Source organism: Neoarius graeffei, chromosome 21 (assembly GCF_027579695.1).
Source record: "Neoarius graeffei isolate fNeoGra1 chromosome 21, fNeoGra1.pri, whole genome shotgun sequence".
NCBI lineage: Eukaryota > Metazoa > Chordata > Actinopteri > Siluriformes > Ariidae > Neoarius > Neoarius graeffei.
Genome location: NC_083589.1, coordinates 45082806 through 45103005, shown reverse-complemented (window position 1 = coordinate 45103005; position 20200 = coordinate 45082806). Strand labels below are relative to the sequence as shown.

General features: G+C 39.8%; 1 protein-coding gene across 2 annotated transcripts in view; it reads left to right on the top strand.

Annotated features, from left to right (window-relative positions):
- lta4h (leukotriene A4 hydrolase) overlaps nucleotides 1-17908 on the top strand; it is a 28975-nt gene extending 11067 nt beyond the window's left edge. The window contains exons 6-19 of one of the 2 annotated variants that reach the window (XM_060903210.1): nucleotides 126-178; nucleotides 2604-2676; nucleotides 2778-2918; nucleotides 4695-4718; nucleotides 4877-4947; nucleotides 8810-8921; nucleotides 9141-9285; nucleotides 10353-10456; nucleotides 10686-10756; nucleotides 10854-10908; nucleotides 11038-11133; nucleotides 11280-11362; nucleotides 11909-12013; nucleotides 17511-17908. In XM_060903210.1, the coding sequence (XP_060759193.1) occupies nucleotides 126-178; nucleotides 2604-2676; nucleotides 2778-2918; nucleotides 4695-4718; nucleotides 4877-4947; nucleotides 8810-8921; nucleotides 9141-9285; nucleotides 10353-10456; nucleotides 10686-10756; nucleotides 10854-10908; nucleotides 11038-11133; nucleotides 11280-11362; nucleotides 11909-12013; nucleotides 17511-17628 (1251 nt within the window). In that variant the 3' untranslated portion in view covers nucleotides 17629-17908. The remainder of the gene's footprint in view (nucleotides 1-125; nucleotides 179-2603; nucleotides 2677-2777; nucleotides 2919-4694; nucleotides 4719-4876; nucleotides 4948-8809; nucleotides 8922-9140; nucleotides 9286-10352; nucleotides 10457-10685; nucleotides 10757-10853; nucleotides 10909-11037; nucleotides 11134-11279; nucleotides 11363-11908; nucleotides 12014-17510) is intronic. The other variant, XM_060903211.1, reaches the window with a different exon arrangement.
- Nucleotides 17909-20200: the final 2292 nt, after the last annotated feature.

The following is a 20200-nucleotide window of genomic DNA, read 5'->3' as shown; positions in this document are numbered from 1 at the left end:
GAGGTTATTTAACTTTACAAAGTCATGCAAAATGTGCAGATACTAAATCAAGAACTGTTGGTTGGGAAATGTATGTGTGTGTGTATGTGTGTGTGTGTGTGTGTATACGTATGGTTCTTTCTCAGGTACCCATGCCTTCTTACCTTATTGCGCTTGTGGTGGGAGCTCTAGAGAGCAGGTAGTTTCTCTCCTTCTCCCTTTTGGCTTCTGTCTGTATTTCTGTTCCTATTCAAGATTTTGATACAGGATCAGACTTCATCTGTGTAGCATCTTGTCCTGTATAATACCAAGATTCCTACATGCACATTATCTGACTGCTGGCACTTAAAAACTTGAAAATGACGTGAATGAAAGGCTTTAGTTAATATAAAAATGTCTTTTTAAAATGTAAATGTTCTTCGATTAACACAACAGAAATTTTAACCTGCAGTTGTTTGACATTATTCTCTTATGTTGAATTTGTTTTTAAACACTGGACATCACTACAAGGAATGTGCATTAAGCTGAGGCTAAATTTATCTGTTGAGCTGCCATACACAGAAATAGAATAAAACACTATTGACGCTGAGGCTCAGGCTCTTTACATGTGAATTATTCTGAAGGATATTTTGTTACATCTTAGCAGTGTATTGTGAGTTTCTGTCACAATGCACTTTTCTGAGAAATCATAAGCATCATAATTTTTAAATTTCAGTTACAACCTCTGATTGGAAGCAGCTGATTAGATATTTAAAATCATAAAATGCTAAAATTAAAATATACTACACTGTTATATTTACATTGTGATACACGTTATGTATCATATCATGTAAATGTCTTCAACTATCATGATACTTTTGTCATTACTGCAGCGTTGGTCGTAACTTACGTTTCAAGTGTTACTAAAATGTTTTTCAAGCTTTATATTTAACCCGAGGACTTCATCTTTAAGTCTGAATAAAAAGCTGATTCCCCAAACTGTTACCTTCACTTAACTTGGCAGTGAAGACCACTAAAATGAAAATAATGGTTCTAAAAACAGGCTTTCAGTCATTCATAATGATGAATTGTGTAGTATTAGAGAGCAGAGGTGATGTGTATCTTAATACTTTGTCGATCATAAGTTCATCAAAGTGAGTGGAATTTTGACCTTGGTGGCATATTCACACCCAGGATGAGTCAAAATGAAAGTCTCAGGTCTTATTGGTGTTTGTACACTGTAAAAAAAGAATAGTCGAGAATACTTGAAATTTCAAGGCAACAGTCTGCATTAAGAATTTTGTTTTGCCAACGATGTATGCCCATGATAATCCAAACTATGATAACACTGTTATCTTTATTAAGAATTCTTAATTAAGTCAATTTTCAATTCCTCATTCTGCCAACATAGATTTCTCTTTTTGCTGAACAGTGGCATTCACAGTAGTACAAAAAGGCAATTGAGGTTCTCAATTTTTTGGGGGGCTTTTTTTACCTTTATTTGGATAGGACAGTGTAGAGACAGGAAATGAGCGGGAGAGAGAGACAGAGAGAGATTGGGAAATGACATCAGGTCGGAATCAAACCCGGGTCCCCGGACTTATGGTATGGCGCCTTATCCACCTGAGCCACAACAACATGATCGTCAACCAGAGAGGGAACCACATTGCCCAGCCCTTGCATTTGGGAGAGGAAACCCCGTGTCTTGGTCATTAAGAGCATGTGCTGAATAAACACCTGTGGCAATTATGTATTTTCAATTCAGATTATTCACTATTGCATATTTACACATCATTGAGGTGCACCCTATCAGTTTGATGTGGATTTTTCTGTTCGTTAATAATTATTCATATTTTCTTGTCCATTCAATTGTGAATATGGAATTACTTGAACAAAGCATAATTCTATTTTTTAGAATTATCCACATCAAGAAAAATCCACATCAAACTGATAGGGTGCACCTCAATGATGTGTAAATATACAATAGTGAATAATCTGAATTGAAAATACATAATTGTCACAGGTGTTTATTCAGCGCATGCTCTGAATGACCAAGACATGTGGTTTCCTCTCCCAAATGCAAGGGCTGGGCAATGTGGTTCTCTCTCGGGTTGAAGTTCATGTTGTCGTGGCTCAGGTGGATAAGGCGCCATACCATAAATCCGGGGGCCTGGGTTTGATTCTGACCTGAGGTCATTTCCTGATCTCTCTCTCTCCCCTGCTCATTTCCTGTCTCTACACTGTCCTATCCAAATAAAGGTGAAAAAAGCCCCCCAAAAAATTGTGATAACCTCAATTGCCTTTTTGTACTACTGTGAATGCCACTGTTCAGCAAAAAGAGAAATCTATGTTGGCAGAATGAGGAATTGAAAATTGACTTAATTAAGAATTCTTAATAAAGATAAGTGTTATCATAGTTTGGATTATCATGGGCACATCGTTGGCAAAACATAAAATTATTAATGCAGACTGTTGCCTTGAAATTTCAAGTATTCTCAACTATTCTTTTTTACAGTGTAGGTGTCAAATGGGTTTGCAGATTATACCACTTGATTGGGCAGCTGGAAAGATTATAACCTCAAGAGCAATCGATTTGACTTGGTAGTGATAGATGGTTATGAAAATGTGTTTTCTGTTTTGCACAGGGAGATTGGGCCCAGGTCAAGAGTTTGGTCAGAGAAGGAATATGTGGACCAGGCTGCATTTGAGTTCTCTGAAGTAAGTGTTATGTATCATAACACTTACTTCATTCTTGCATGCTCCAGCTAACCCATGTGGGATTGATGGTTTGATAGTCCCTTTCTGTGTGTGTGTGTTAGACGGAAACAATGCTGAAGATTGCTGAGAATCTTGCAGGGCCATATGTATGGGGACACTATGATGTGCTGGTGCTTCCTCCATCTTTCCCCTATGGTGGCATGGAGAACCCCTGCCTCACCTTTGCAACACCTACTTTATTGGTTAGAGCACACACTAACGCTATTTCCATTGGTTTACAGTCATTTAGCACAAAAGTCTTAGAGCACAAATCTAAAGTCTTTTAGCACAAGTTCTAATAGCATTCAATCTTATAATAAACACCTACTTTAATTTAATTGCAACTCATTCTAGTATACTTTAGTGGAAGTTTCTTTGTTTACATCATTTTCTCATAGAAACGTATTTTTCGGTCAAAGACTTTATGGCTTTATTCGTCAAATACATACAAAAACAGTTATATGTGATATCAAATGGACTTTTAATCATTTTGAGTAAGTTTTTAGGATTAGATTTTGCTCTTAGTCAGCGAAACACACGTTCTCAAATGGGGCAAGAGACACAGTCCTCCAGTGAATAATTTTGGGAAACGTAAATTATTGATGGTGCTGGTGCAGAGCCAGTCCTGCCTTGGTGCCTTTTGGGAACTGGCTCACATTTCGACAGGTTTAAGAACTGAATGCTATGTAGCATAAGTTGAAATGTTACCAGGGTAACATTTATGGATAAGTCTTGTATCTCGAACCTGAATGTGTCCGTTTACTTGTGATCGCAGTGTCTGCGTGTGTGTGTGTGTGTGTGTGTGTGTGTGTGTGTGTGTGCGTGGAAAAAGGAAAAAAAAGATGTAGACAGAAAAGGAAGAGAGTGTAAAAAATAAAGGCTGCTTCTTGCTTGCTTTCACATTTCCGACTGTGGCGAAACGCGAGCAGTGCTATGAACTTCAACCCCGCTGGGAATCACGCATACGACTTCCCACTGCACTCTCCACCAACCTGTACCGGACTCTGTCTGCCGCTAAAAGCCGCTGTTTTCCAAATGAAACCATATGCAACTTTGAGCAAAAGGCACAGTCTGTAGTGCTGAGCTGTCCCATGGCAGAGAGAGGTGAAAAATAAATAAACACACACGCCCAGTTAGGCAGAGGAACACAGAACAGTTTATGGAGGAACAAAAATCACTGATAGGCCGACTTTTCATTGCTTTCGAGAAGCCTCCTGTTTTATAATGTCAAGAAAGTGTTCAGGTTTATCAAAATGGTGGCGAATTTCTTGTGGTAGCTCCTCCCATAGCGACTGACATCAGTGGTTTCAAGTTTGGGGCCAGCAATTTGGTGGTGCTGTACCAGTGTCCGCATTTTGGCACCAGTCTTTTTTAGTAAGTTTTTAGGATCAGACTTTGCTCTTAGTCATTGAAACACATGTTCTCAAGTGGGGCAAGAGACACAATCCTCCAGTGAATAATTTTGGGAAACATGTAAATTATTGATGCTCAGTGGAGTTTGTGATATGATCAGAAGTGACAGTGAAGTTCTCTATGAAGGTGCCCACAATTCAAGATTTCTTATGAATTGACTACAAATAGTCAAGTCATGAAAAACCTTGAATTGTGGGCAGTTGTGGACCAGCTACAGAAAGAAGAGTGTTTTATTTTGATTATTGTGACCATTCCACATTGAAATGAGAGTTGTGCTAAAAGACTTTTGTGCTGACTTTTGTGATACCTTTCCATTTCCTCTTGCAGACCTAAGCATGCTTTACAGTCTGTAAGCCAGTTCCCCTTTTCTACAATTTAAAAACACACAAGCCTCCCTTTCATTCTTTTAAAGTGTGACTTGGAACTAATGAGCCACAATAACTGGGATATTTGTAGAAATTATTTCTCACCTTCTTCACAAGCTTGGTTACTAGTCCACTGTACAGTATGTTTGTGTATTTTATACTGCGTCCTGTCTAACAGCCTGTTCTTGTGTTTATTACCAGGCTGGAGACCGGTCCCTTGCCTCTGTAAGTCACTGTTTCTGTGTGGTGCCCCGTTAAACTTTGCAAATGAATGAGTAATAAATTTGCGCCAAGCTATGATTGAATATCACTACATGTGTGAGGAATATTTTCTTGTGTATTTTTGTATCGTTTGTGTATTGTTGATATCTGTCTCTCTGCAGGTCATTGCTCATGAGATTTCTCACAGCTGGACTGGAAATTTGGTGACTAATAAAACCTGGGAGCATTTCTGGTCAGTCATCGTACACATCCTATGAATTTATCTTGTATGTACAACCCCGGGCGGCACGGTGGTGTAGTGGTTAGCGCTGTCGCCTCACAGCAAGAAGGTCCGGGTTCGAGCCCCGTGGCCGACGAGGGCCTTTCTGTGTGGAGTTTGCATGTTCTCCCCGTGTCCGCGTGGGTTTCCTCCGGGTGCTCCGGTTTCCCCCACAGTCCAAAGACATGCAGGTTAGGTTAACTGGTGACTCTAAATTGACCGTAGGTGTGAATGTGAGTGTGAATGGTTGTCTGTGTCTATGTGTCAGCCCTGTGATGACCTGGCGACTTGTCCAGGGTGTACCCCGCCTTTCGCCCGTAGTCAGCTGGGATAGGGTCACAGGCAAGCTGGAGCCTGTAGAACAGGATAAAGCGGCTAGAGATAATGAGATGAGATGTACAACCCCGATTCCAAAAAAGTTGGGACAAAGTACAAATTGTAAATAAAAGCGGAATGCAATAATTTACAAATCTCAAGAACTGATATTGTATTCACAATAGAACATAGACAACATATCAAATGTCGAAAGTGAGACATTTTGAAATTTCATGCCAAATATTGGCTCATTTGAAATTTCATGACAGCAACACATCTCAAAAAAGTTGGGACAGGGGCAATAAGAGGCTGGAAAAGTTAAAGGGACAAAAAGGAACAGCTGGAGGACCAAATTGCAACTCATTAGGTCAATTGGCAATAGGTCATTAACATGACTGGGTATAAAAAGAGCATCTTGGAGTGGCAGCGGCTCTCAGAAGTAAAGATGGGAAGAGGATCACCAATCCCCCTAATTCTGCTCCGACAAATAGTGGAGCAATATCAGAAAGGAGTTCGACAGTGTAAAATTGCAAAGAGTTTGAACATATCATCATCTACAGTACATAATATCATCAAAAGATTCAGAGAATCTGGAAGAATCTCTGTGCATAAGGGTCAAGGCCAGAAAACCATACTGGGTGCCCGTGATCTTCGGGCCCTTAGACGGCACTGCATCACATACAGGCATGCTTCTGTATTGGAAATCACAAAATGGGCTCAGGAATATTTCCAGAGAACATTATCTGTGAACACAATTCACCGTGCCATCCGCCGTTGCCAGCTAAAACTCTATAGTTCAAAGAAGAAGCCGTATCTAAACACGATCCAGAAGCGCAGACGTCTTCTCTGGGCCAAGGCTCATTTAAAATGGACTGTGGCAAAGTGGAAAACTGTTCTGTGGTCAGACGAGTCAAAATTTGAAGTCCTTTATGGAAATCAGGGATGCCGTGTCATTCGGACTAAAGAGGAGAAGGACGACTCAAGTTGTTATCAGCGCTCAGTTCAGAAGCCTGCATCTCTGATGGTATGGGGTTGCATTAGTGCGTGTGGCATGGGCAGCTTACACATCTGGAAAGACACCATCAATGCTGAAAGGTATATCCAGGTTCTAGAGCAACATATGCTCCCATCCAAACGACGTTTCTTTCAGGGAAGACCTTGCATTTTCCAACATGACAATGCCAAACCACATACTGCATCAATTACAGCATCATGGCTGCGTAGAAGAAGGGTCCGGGTACTGAACTGGCCAGCCTGCAGTCCAGATCTTTCACCCTTAGAAAACATTTGGTGCATCATAAAACGGAAGATACGACAAAAAAGACCTAAGACAGTTGAGCAACTAGAATCCTACATTAGACAAGAATGGGTTAACATTCCTATCCCTAAACTTGAGCAACTTGTCTCCTCAGTCCCCAGACGTTTACAGACTGCTGTAAAGAGAAAAGGGGATGTCTCACAGTGGTAAACATGGCCTTGTCCCAACTTTTTTGAGATGTGTTGTTGTCATGAAATTTAAAATCACCTAGTTTTTCTCTTTAAATGATACATTTTCTCAGTTTAAACATTTGATATGTCATCTATGTTCTATTCTGAATAAAATATGGAATTTTGAAACTTCCACATCATTGCATTCCGTTTTTATTTACAATTTGTACTTTGTCCCAACTTTTTTGGAATCGGGGTTGTAGATATCATATGAAATCTGATCAGTAATTATAACTCCTTTCTTATTTGAGGGTAATTTTTGGTTTTTAAATGCAAACTGACATTTTGTTCAACTGTTCAGTGCTGTGCTATAAAATATGTAAGCTATATATTTTATAGCACCGATATAGAACATGCGTAGGGGCTTAAAGGTTTAAAATTTACTTCAGTATTTATGCTGGAAAAGATCTTTCTATTCAGAGTTGTGCTACGCTGCTGCTTATGTTTTCAATTCATTATAGATAACCTGAGCACAGTTCATGCATCTTGTGCAGCATTCAATTTTTAATAGCGTCTGTGATATACAAAAGAGAAGAATGCAAATACACATCTAAAATAATTCAAATAAAGGTTTAAAGACAGTCCCAGATGAGAAGTTCTTCTATGCATGTGAACAAAAAAAAAATCGGATAATCAAACATGCATGTTATGATGAAATACGGTAGTTCCAACAAGTTGTAAGTCAGTGGTACTGGACTTAATATGGTTCTCTCAGCTCTTCACCACCAGGACGGTGCCGGTGTGGAGCCAGTCCTGCCTTGGTGCCTTTTGAGAACTGGCTCACATTTCGACAGGTTTAAGAACCGAATGCTATGTAGCATAAGTTGAAATGTTACCAGGGTAACATTTATGGATAAGTCTTGTATCTCGAACCTGCATGTGTCTGTTTACTTGTGATCGCAGTGTCTGCGTGTGTGTGTGTGTGTGTGTGTGTGTGTGTGTGTGTGTAAAAAGGAAAAAAAAGAAGATGCAGACAGAAAAGGAAGAGAGTGTAAAAAATAAAGCCTGCTTCTTTTGCTTGCTTCCACATTTCCGACTGTGGCGAAACGTGAGCAGTGCTATGAACTTCAACCCCGCCTGGAATCACACGCACGACTTTCCACTGCACTCTCCACCAACCTGTACCGGACTCTGTCTGCCGCTAAAAGCCGCTGTTTTCCAAATGAAACCATATGCAACTTTGAGCAAAAGGCACAGTCTGTAGTGCTGAGCTGTCCCATGGCAGAGAGAGGTGAAAAATAAATAAACACACACGCCCAGTTAGGCAGAGGAACACAGAACAGTTTATGGAGGAACAAAAATCACTGATAGGTCGACTTTTCATTGCTTTCGAGAAGCCTCCTGTTTTATAATGTCAAGAAAGTGTTCAGGTTTATCAAAATGGCGGCGAATTTCTTGTGGTAGCTCCTCCCATAGCGACTGAAATCAGCGGTTCCAAGTTTGGGGCCAGCAATTTTGTGGTGCTGTACCAGTGTCCGCATTTTGGCACCAGTCTTTTTTTTTTTTGGTTGAAATGCATAGAACTGGTTGTAGATTGGGTACCGGCATCAGCACCATGTCGTTGGAAAAGGGCTATTTGCCTGAACTGATGCTGCACAAGGCACATAGCACAGCTGAGCAGTGTTCAAATCTGTAATAAATTCTGAGGTGCATCATTTTGGTATTTCCTCCTTACTATCTGTCATTATTATTCAGTAATATTGACTTTTCATCTCCAACAGCTTCAGAATCACTTTGCTTGTACAGATGATTAAGGACTTTTTTCTGAAATATCCTTTTTGTGTAGAAACAGCGCTGCAGTTTTTACCACTGAAGTGCACCAAAGTTGTATATAATCATCCATCTGGTTGCCGTTTACATGGAGAAAATCATCTTCATAGAAAATTTATGATCTAAAATGAAAGACTGTCAAATAAAAGTTGGCAGAATATTGCTAGCATTGAATGTCCTTTAGAAAAAAAAAAAAGACTTTTTTGGCTATCGTAAGAAACGTATTTATCTTTGACCCTTGTATGTCTTTGACTCTTTGTAGGTTGAATGAGGGACACACTGTGTATCTGGAGAGAATGATTGGCAGAGTGATGGAGGGAGAGCAGTTCAGACAGTTTAAAGCGATGGGAGGTTGGAAAGAGCTACAGGAGTCTGTAAGACACATATATACCGATGTACCTGCTTATGTCCTTCAGCACTAATACCTTTACACAAGTACATCAAATGAACTTTAGCTTGTGATTAATGGAGTAGTTGGGTATCCATGAGCCTTGCATAGATAGTTTAACCCATCTAACAAAACTCTGATCTTACACACACAAAATGGAAAGTAGACAAAACAACTAACTGACTGCGTGGTGGTGTTTTTGCAGGTGAACCATTTTGGAGAAAATAATGTCAATACTAACTTGGTGCCAAACCTGGAAGGTGTCGACCCTGATGAATGTTTCTCCTCTGTGCCTTATGAGAAAGGTTTCGCTCTCCTCTACCATCTGGAAGAACTGATGGGAGGCCCAGGTAGAGACACACACAATAGCATATACATTATATGGCTAATACTATCGGACACCTGACCATCACACCCATTTATGCTTGATGAACATCCCATTCCAAAGCCATGTACATTAATATAGCCTTGGTCCCCTCTTTGCTCTTATAACAACCTCCATGTTTCTGGGAAGGCTTTCCACTAGATTTTGGAGTGTGGCTGTGGGGTTTTGCTCACAACAGCATTAGGGAGGTCAGGCACTAATGTTGGGTGAGGAGGCCTGGGGCACAGTCGTCATTCCAGTTCTCCCCAAATGGGTTGAGGATGGGGCTCTGAGGACGGGCCTCCGAGGACAGGGCTCTGTGCAGGACATACGGATTTTCCACACCAACCTTGGCAAACTAAGTCTTCATGGATCTGACTTTGTGCACAGGTGCATTGTCATGCTGTAACAGGTTTAAGCCCCAAGGTTCCAGTGAAGGAAAGTACAACATACAAAGATATTCTCAACAATTGTATGCTTACAGCTTTGTGGCAAAAATTTGGGGAAGGTCCACATATGGATGGGTGTGATGGTCAGATGTCTGTATACATTTGGACAAAGAGTGTTGTGATATTTATGTGATAATTATTTCAGTATAAAATTATATACTTACGGCGGCACAGTGGTGTAGTGGTAAGCGCTGTCGCCTCACAGCAAGAAGGTCCTGGGTTCGAGCCCCGTGGCTGGCGAGGGCCTTTCTGTGCGGAGTTTGCATGTTCTCCCTGTGTCCGCATGGGTTTCCTCCGGGTGCTCCGGTTTCCCCCACAGTCCAAAGACATGCAGGTTAGGTTAACTGGTGACTCTAAATTGACCGTAGGTGTGAATGTGAGTGTGAATGGTTGTCTGTGTCTGTGTCAGCCCTGTGATGACCTGGCGACTTGTCCAGGGTGTACCCCGCCTTTCGCCCGTAGTCAGCTGGGATAGGCTCCAGCTTGCCTGCGACCCTGTAGAACAGGATAAAGCGGCTAGAGATAATGAGATGAGATGTATACTTACTGAGGACTTTATAAACCTATGCAAAGAACATCTTTGTGTCTCTTATGCCATGTACAGATGTGTTTATGGGCTTTGTGAAGTCCTACATCCAGAGGTTTGCCTACAACAGTGTGACCACAGATGATTGGAAAAACTACCTGTTCACCTACTTCAGAGACAAGGTGAGACGTACTTGCCTGTACAAGACTGAGGGCCTGTTTAATACACGAACCAGGATCAATTTCTCTTTCTTGTCATAGTTTCAGGAGTAGAGTTGCAGAGGTAACGGGGGTGGCAACAACGCAGAGACATTTTATATTCTTCCAGAAAACATATCTCAGATGTTTTTTTTTTTTTGTAACTGAGAGGTCTAACTTAACTTTGTCTTGTTTCTGTGTTGCTCCGTGTCAGGTGGACATCTTAAATAAAGTGGAGTGGAACGCATGGATGCACACTCCAGGAATGGCCCCTGTCAAGCCAAAGTAAGCAAAGTTTTGTGTTTGTTCTCTCTCTCTCTCTGTGCATGCATGTAGTTCACTGTGTCTATATGCTTGACATCTAAACACTGTCCTTGCTCAGGTATGACACCACTCTGGCAGATGCCTGCATTGCACTGGCCCAGAGATGGGTGAAGGTAAACTACTCCTTCTTTTGCTATAGAATGTACAATACTGTGTAAAAGTCTTGGGTACTTGCAAATAAATGCTGTGAAGTAAAATGTATGTATGTAAAAGATTGTGTGTGTGTGTGTGTGAATTGGTAGGCTAAAGATGCAGATCTGTCAGGCTTCAGTGAGGCTGATATAAAGCAGCTTTCCTCTCATCAGCTAATTGAGTTCCTGGCTCTGCTGGTACATGAGGTACTGAGACCTACACTAATACTATTACTACATTTTAACAATCTAAAAAATAATTAATCTTCATTTACACTGACTGCACGTCATGTACCGTATGTCTGGGGTCTCTGTGTATTCTCTCTCTCTCTCTCTCTCTGTGTTTTCTTCAGGACCCTCTTCCTGTCTCTCATGTTAAGAGAATGCAGGAGGTGTACAACTTCAACAGTGTCCGAAATGCTGAGATTCGTGTCAGGTAAACAGAACAGATTGTGACTGCTGATGTATTTGGGTGGGGTTGGGGCTGCTTGCTGAAGAGGCTGTACACTGAGTGTTGTGCTCAAGAATTGAGATTCAGAAAGTACGGCTTTTTTATACAGAAGAGTGATTTATTTATACCTAGGCCTCAAGCTCTTATTCTCAAATAGTGCATTCATATAATTTTTTTTCTTCAGATCCAATCCATTAAAAATAATTTATATTGATTTGTTAGACGGGGATTTTTTTTTAAATCATTTAAATGTGTTTTCATCTTTGGTTCTTACTCTGACACTTGGGTATTCTGTACTCAAGATCATAAGGGGTATTATTTTTCTTACAAAAAACATGTACAGTATTACAAATAACATTTTATGCAAACACCAATATACACATTTAAAATTACCTTAAAAACCTACAATAGGAACTCACTGATATAGTAAAGAATCACAGATGACCTGTCAGACTAATGCTACCATAATGTACATTTAAAGGTGAGAGCTATTTTTGGTGTGTGTGTATGTGCGTGCGTGCGTGCGTGAAGGTGGCTGCGTTTGTGTGTCAAAGCGAAGTGGGAGGAGGCCGTTCCTCTGGCTCTGAAGATGGCCACAGAGCAAGGCAGGATGAAGTTCACACGCCCGCTCTTCAGGTAACTTGGGGCAATGGAAAGCATTACTACATGAAGTAGGGTCAAAGGCGAAGAGTCTGTACTCTTATAAAGTATAACCGTAGTATTTAATGTGAAAACAAAACAATACTTGCATTAACGTAAAAGATTAAAATGATGAAATCTGATAAATAAAGTAGAAACTGTATTTTAATATCTCCATAGTTGAGAAATTTACTTCAGTTTCTTATTTACATTTGTGTACTACCCAGAAGACAGCACGTTCATGCAGTGGTTAGTGCTGTCGCCTCACAGCGAGAAGGTTCTGGGTTTGAGCCCAGCAACCAACACGGACCTTTCTGTGTGGAGTTTGTATGTTCTCCTCCTGCCTGTGTGAGTTTTCTCCCACAGTCCAAATACATGCAGATTAGGTCAACTGGCTACTCTAAATTGCCCATAGGTGTGTATGCGTACCCACCACCAGATGAGGGTTTGGGTCCATCTGGTGTGCTATAATCACCCAAGAGAATTTGAGGAAGCTAGCTTCCTGGATTGCCGACCCTCAACTATGAGGATTGGCAGCAGACGGACTGGTCATTTGAGTGAGTTATTGTTCCAGAACTACGGTACTTGGTGCCAAAAGCTTTAAAAATCAAGTACATGAAATCAGTGAAGAGTAATAAGAGTCATTAAGTGGTTAAGTGGTCAAACTTTCTTCTTTTAAATTTTTTTTTAACTGTGGGAAATGTTTTGAAAAATTAAATAAACCCCAACATTAAATTTAAAATGGTTCACTTTGAATATGTATACAGCAAACATATCATAGTAAACCTGAATCTTTGGAATACATGTACAGTAAACATAATTGTCTGTACATATTTTAACTTCCAGTGTTCAGGAAACATTCAAAAATATTAAATTAAGATATTGTACAAAGCCCTTTGAATCCTTCACCCGTTTCAATGTTCTGTCCTTTGAGCCATGTACAACCCCGATTCCAAAAAAGTTGGGACAAAGTACAAATTGTAAATAAAAACGGAATGCAATAACTTACAAATCTCAAAAACTGATATTGTATTCACAATAGAACATAGACAACATATCAGATGTCGAAAGTGAGACATTTTGAAATTTCATGCCAAATATTGGCTCATTTGAAATTTCATGACAGCAACACATCTCAAAAAAAGTTGGGACAGGGGCAATAAGAGGCTGGAAAAGTTAAAGGTACAAAAAAAGGAACAGCTGGAGGACCAAATTGCAACTCATTAGGTCAATTGGCAATAGGTCATTAACATGACTGGGTATAAAAAGAGCATCTTGGAGTGGCAGCGGCTCTCAGAAGTAAAGATGGGAAGAGGTTCACCAATCCCCCTAATTCTGTGCCGACAAATAGTGGAGCAATATCAGAAAGGAGTTCGACAGTGTAAAATTGCAAAGAGTTTGAACATACCATCATCTACAGTGCATAATATCATCAAAAGATTCAGAGAATCTGGAAGAATCTCTGTGCGTAAGGGTCAAGGCCGGAAAACCATACTGGGTGCCCGTGATCTTCGGGCCCTTAGACGGCACTGCATCACATACAGGCATGCTTCTGTATTGGAAATCACAAAATGGGCTCAGAAATATTTCCAGAGAACGTTATCTGTGAACACAATTCACCGTGCCATCCATCGTTGCCAGCTAAAACTCTATAGTTCAAAGAAGAAGCCGTATCTAAACATGATCCAGAAGCGCAGACGTCTTCTCTGGGCCAAGGCTCATTTAAAATGGACCGTGGCAAAGTGGAAAACTGTTCTGTGGTCTGACGAATCAAAATTTGAAGTTCTTTATGGAAATCAGGGACGCCGTGTCATTCGGACTAAAGAGGAGAAGGACGACTCAAGTTGTTTTCAGCGCTCAGTTCAGAAGCCTGCATCTCTGATGGTATGGGGTTGCATTAGTGCGTGTGGCATGGGCAGCTTACACATCTGGAAAGACCCCATCAATGCTGAAAGGTATATCCAGGTTCTAGAGCAACATATGCTCCCATCCAGACGACGTCTCTTTCAGGGAAGACCTTGCATTTTCCAACATGACAATGCCAAACCACATACTGCATCAATTACAGCATCATGGCTGCGTAGAAGAAGGGTCCGGGTACTGAACTGGCCAGCCTGCAGTCCAGATCTTTCACCCACAGAAAACATTTGGTGCATCATAAAACGGAAGATACGACAAAAAAGACCTAAGACAGTTGAGCAACTAGAATCCTACATCAGACAAGAATGGGTGAACATTCCTATCCCTAAACTTGAGCAACTTGTCTCCTCAGTCCCCAGACGTTTACAGACTGTTGTAAAGAGAAAAGGGGATGTCTCACAGTGGTAAACATGGCCTTGTCCCAACTTTTTTGAGATGTGTTGTTGTCATGAAATTTAAAATCACCTAATTTTTCTCTTTAAGTGATACATTTTTTCAGTTTAAACATTTGATATGTCATCTATGTTCTATTCTGAATAAAATATGGAATTTTGAAACTTCCACATCATTGCATTCCGTTTTTATTTACAATTTGTACTTTGTCCCAACTTATTTGGAATCGGGGTTGTATATCTAGGCGCAGACTCGTCCGTTACGAGTACAATAGTGAATCAATGTATTTCACATGGGTTACTTTCACTGCTGCTCTTGACTTTCTTTCGACCGCCTGTTCTTAAAATTTCATCTACAGTTACTACATCAGGCTTTTACAGAGCTAGAGATCTCTTTACAGTGCTTTTCTATGATGCACTTGATTTCTCTTTGCTATGATGGTCTTTGTACAGATTAAACACAATCTTTTCCACTAAACAAACATCATGTGAGGAGTCTGAAGTATCATTGAATGTTGGTTGACTTTTGGTTTGATCCACAGTGACCACAGTAGTGAAACTGCCTGCTCTTGTGGTGGATTTATAATTAGAGATTGCTGCCAGTTTGCTTTTGAAATACTTTGGGTTTTAGATTTCACCAAAGAAAGGATGTATTGCAGTTGTTGCTTGCTTCCTGTACAGTGTTGTGACAACTCCTGATCTCAAAGCTTGATAATGTTCTGCACTTATAGCAGCCTAATTTAATGCACGTTATCTTAAATTACTGTCTACACACTGCAAAAAATGGCCTTTCAAAAATAAGAAATAAAAGATTAAAACAAAGCATATTTGCTTGAATCAGATGAAAAAAAATCTGCCAATGGAACTAGTCAAATTTGACTTGGTAAGATTTCTTAAAGTAAGATGAAAAATCTAACGTGTTTTTAGATGAAATAATTCCAAAATAAGATTGGGGAACTTATGCGAGATCTGATTAACTCAAAATAATCAAAATAGTTCTTATAAGATCGTACTTCTTACATTTAACCATTCAAGTCATTTTTATTTATTTCATTTTAATGGTATTTCAGTTAAATTCATGACAAAGTCTTAGCAGTAAAAACTGAATTTAAGATAAATATACTAATATTCGGATTGTTAAATTCTACAACTAAGCATTGCTAGCTTAAAAGATTCTCCTTTTGTGACCTGTAATTAGTAAAATACTCTAGATATGAGACCAGAGACCATCTTGAATCAAGTTGACGACATGTGTAGCATTGCAACAAGTTTATTTTTTTTTTCCATTTCAACATTCAAACATTAAAACATCTCTTAAGATTTCACTTCCCCAGGACCTCAGGCACCAAAAAATAAAAAACAAGTCTATGCATTTTGACTTACAGTGCTTACACAACACCAAAGTAACAGTGCATTTTGGGGGCACTGACTATAAGAGGGGTTTACAAGATCAGGCACAAAAAAAAAAAAAACACTGAACTTAACTCACAGCATTCCAAAAAGACCTCACTAAAACGCCCTCCACTCACTCATAAACTTTTTGAAGGCACTTGTCTGGTCTAGAGTATGTACAGCATCTAGAAGGAGCTCAATCTGAATGACCGAGTAAACAGTCGCAGTAAACTAAAGATATGCAAGGTGACCAAACGTCTACGCATTTTGACTTACAGTGCTTACACAACGCCAAAGCAACAATGCATTTTGGGGGCGCTGACTATTTGTTTGTTTTGTTTGTTTGTTTGGTGCCTGATCTTGTAAACCCCTCATACACATTAACAAAAACCTCACGAGTGGGTGGGAAAAAAACAAACCACTTTACTTGTCCTCCAATAACTCATAGCCTTTTTGAAGGCACTTGTCTGGTCTAGAGTGTGTACAGCATCTAGAAGGACCTCACTCTGAATGACTGAGAAAACAGCCACAGTAAACTTAGGATACCGGTATGTGAGCTGACAAAACATCTACGCATTTTGACTTACAGTGCTTACACAACGCCAAAGCAACAGTGCGTTAAGATTCAAAGATTTCAGTAAAGTTCATTTATTCCCAAAACAAGCATACTTGTTTTTTTTTTCTTGAAACAAGATGAACCGCATTTGACAAATGTCCAAAATGTACTTACTTGTTTTAAAAAAAACTTGTTTTATTTTCAAAGGTGCTCCAAATAAGACTTTTTCAAGACATTTTGTCTATACAAGATTTTCAAGATGGACTGTCTAAAAACTAGCCTTTCTAGCTAAATGAGGTTTTGCTTGTTGGGCAATTATGTCTTATAATAAGGGTGGCTAGATGTTTTGACTTGAAAATAGACAAATAAACTTCCTAAGATTTTTATTTTTTGCAGTGCAGCTTTGTTCATGCACCTCTACTTACCTACTGCACACAAGATTTTTGAGTTGACCTGTCGTGGATTGTTCCAGAAAATAAAGCCTGTTTTGCATATCTCTGTTTGGCTCTTGATGCTTTGCTCAAAGGCCTTGAGGAACATCCTCAAAAACAGTCTCCTGCCCCAACCAGTCGCCCCACCTCCCAATCTTATTCACGAATTTGGTTCTCTCATTTTACCTTCTCAGTATATCTGCCAGTTTTTTTTTAACTGGATGCATTTCTACACTTTCTTGTTCTGTTATGCACTGAGTCTTTAGAGTTTCTTAACTCTTTTTAGCTTTTCGTTGTCCTCCATATTTAATGCATGTTTTCATTCTGCTGTATTGTATTTTGAATAAGCAGCAGTTACATTAGAGATCTTATCAGTGACCTTGGCAGATAAAATTTGAGCCACAGTAGCACCTCATTCTGAAGCTTCTATGGTTCAAACACTATTTTGCTCAACAACATTAGTTAGCAGCAATATTAGCAATAAGAGCATCAGCAATAGCATCATGCATGTAATGAATAAAACACAACAGGGCATGCAGTTATAACAAAAAGGGAAAAAAATCTACAGCACGTGGTGTGATGGAGCACAACACAAAGTGGAAGCAAAGCAAAACTAATAACCGCATGTTAGAGAAGCAATAAACAGTCATTTCTCCAAAAAGTAAAATGCAACAACATCTGTCCTTTGAGTTTCTGAATGGTGAAAAATTGAACAGTTTTACTTCTGAATGTTCCCAAGTGTTGACACTGGAGCTGGCATTAATGTCTGTGTCAATGACTCTCTCTTATTGTTTTTTCATCAGGGAGGTGTACAATTTTCCCAAGTTCACTGATGAGGCTGTAAAGACCTTCAAGGAGCATAGTGCTGCAATGCACCCTGTCACTGCCATGTTGGTGTCCAAAGACCTGAAAATTACCTAGGCTAGTAGCACAGCCTTCTAACCCTGATGCTCCGACTGACCCTGTGCTGCGTAACCTGGGTCTGAGCGTTGGAGTTCTTCTTTGCACCAGACAGATCTGTGTGGCTTGGCCAGTTCAATACTTTGTCTTAATAGAGATCTTTATTTTCCCTTCTTGTCCTGCAATAAAGCTCTTCCAAATTTTACCATCACATTTGCCTGCTCTAATCAACTTGTCTTAAAGGAAATGTTTTCATATCTGTGACCAGGCTGACCAATAAACTCTTCAGCCAACTTCATAAGTGTGTGTGTGTGTGTGTGTGTGTGTGTGTGTGTTTATTGTACAAATTTTACACTTTCTGGACACTTTAGGCTGGGCCGCGTTAACCCTTGCCGAGGCCCTGGGCAGACACCCCCCCGAGGCCCCACCCCCGCCTGTTGTCAACTGCGCTCAGCAAATTCACCCCCTCAGACGTGCCTGTCTAACACAGAAACTTAAATAATGACAGTGGCACAATTAGAAATACTATTGAACGATAAAACTTTATATCCATCATCACCCATTTAATCGAGAAAAAGCAATGGTGAAATAGGCAATTGCATGGTGAAAAAAATCCATCAGACATCACGGTTAACAAGTCTGGTTAACTTAAGTTTAGCCTCAAGAAGCCTTTGAATGAGTGAGCCAATGAACAACATGTCAAGAACATAACCTAGGCCTACAACAGTTTCTTTAGTATTCAGAACAAGAACATCCCTTAAGAAAATCTACCATGGTTTTACCATGGTTTTTATGTAGTAACTATGATTCTACCATGGTATCTCATGGTGATTCTAAGTACTATGAACCAACCATAGTATTACTATGGTTCATCCATGGTAGTAACCATGGTTCTACTGTGGTATTTCATGGTGATTCTAAGTACTATGAACCAACCACAGCATTACTGTGGTTTATCCATAGTACTGCAGTAGCTGTGGTAGCATCATAGTTGTATGTGTAATAGGTCATAGTAACTATGAAATTAGTTTAAAAAGGGATAGTATGGTTTTTAAAAGGATGCACTAACTGTAGTATTACCATGCTTTCATCCAACAGTCAATGCTGTAGAGAAGGATCTCAATTAACAGCCCAGATACATTAACATTGACCATAGTGAAACCATGGTTAAACCATAGTCATGAACCATGGTTTTCATGGTTACCCAAAAAAACCATGAAAACCATGAAGATCTATAAACCATGGTAAAACCATGGTTAGTCTTCATAGTAAAACCATGGTTAATTTTTGTAAGGGATTCATTTGGTATATAACCGTTCGTTTTCATTTTGGAATCCAGGCGACTTTTAACTTTTGAAAACAAAGAGCGATAACAAAGAAAGAAAAATATCTTGCTTCTCAGAAATAAATCTCAAAACGTTAGGCTATGTGAAACATTTCATCCTTTCACACACGTAATGTCCCAAACAGCAGTGGCACACAGCTTTGCGCATTCAGTTTGACAGCCATGGGTCAACTTACAAGGGCACTTTCCTACTTTTCTGGAAAGCGAAGTCATTAATTAAATCATTGAACTCAATCTGGTGTAGCATGTGAAGACATGGTGGACAGTGATCATATTGACAATGACAGGTGATTTATGCGACGGGACAAGGTGGGCTTCCTTACGGGTGGCAAAATGCATCAAAAATGTTATCAATATGATCAAAACTTCTGAAAATATCGTTTCATTTCCGATCTCGCTACCTCTGAGGCCCCCTAGTGGCCGAGGCCCTGGGCAGCTGCCCATGAAGCCCATTAGGATAACGCGTCCTTGACTTTAGGATGAAGCACTGACATTGAATTTAATTCATGAACTGATTATGCTTGATATGTGATTATTATAAATGTAATTATTACCATTTAATGTTGTGGTACATCCATAAAACAAGTTAGTTCCTGTTATCAAGATGTTTTAGCAGCAATAAGCACTCGCTGTCTCACCTGAAGTTAATGAGACAAAATGCAGCTTGGCATGAAACATGCAAAACATCTTCCCTCATGAAGATCATGTCAGAAAACCAAGTGATGGAAACTTTACCTTTGACAACTTAAAAAATATTAAGTAAATGGCACCAAGACTCACCATATCAACAATATTGAGATTTAACCAGAGGTGTGATATGAATCACACCTCTGGCAAGAAGGGACATGTGAGAATTCTGGAAAAACAAATGTGAAGATCTGGAACGAGAAAAAGGAAACCTAAAAAAAGGTATTCAAGTTATTCAAGGAAATAACTGGGAGGTGGACAGCAAGATCAGATGTCATCAACGACAGCAAAGGTATACTTACAGAGATGGAGGCCATCCAGAAATGCTGGGCTGAGGATTGTACAAGGCTTTACATGGAAAGCCATCACCAGAACCACACCTAGACATACAGAAAGAAAAACCATCACCTACCAAAGCAGAAGTCAAACATGCACTGAAAAACTTTTCAAATGGAAAATCACCAGGAATAGATGAAATACCGGCAGAGATTTGTTAAGCAACAGGAGAAACCGAAACAACACTCATCTGGAAACTTTGCGAGAAGATATGGAAGGAGATAG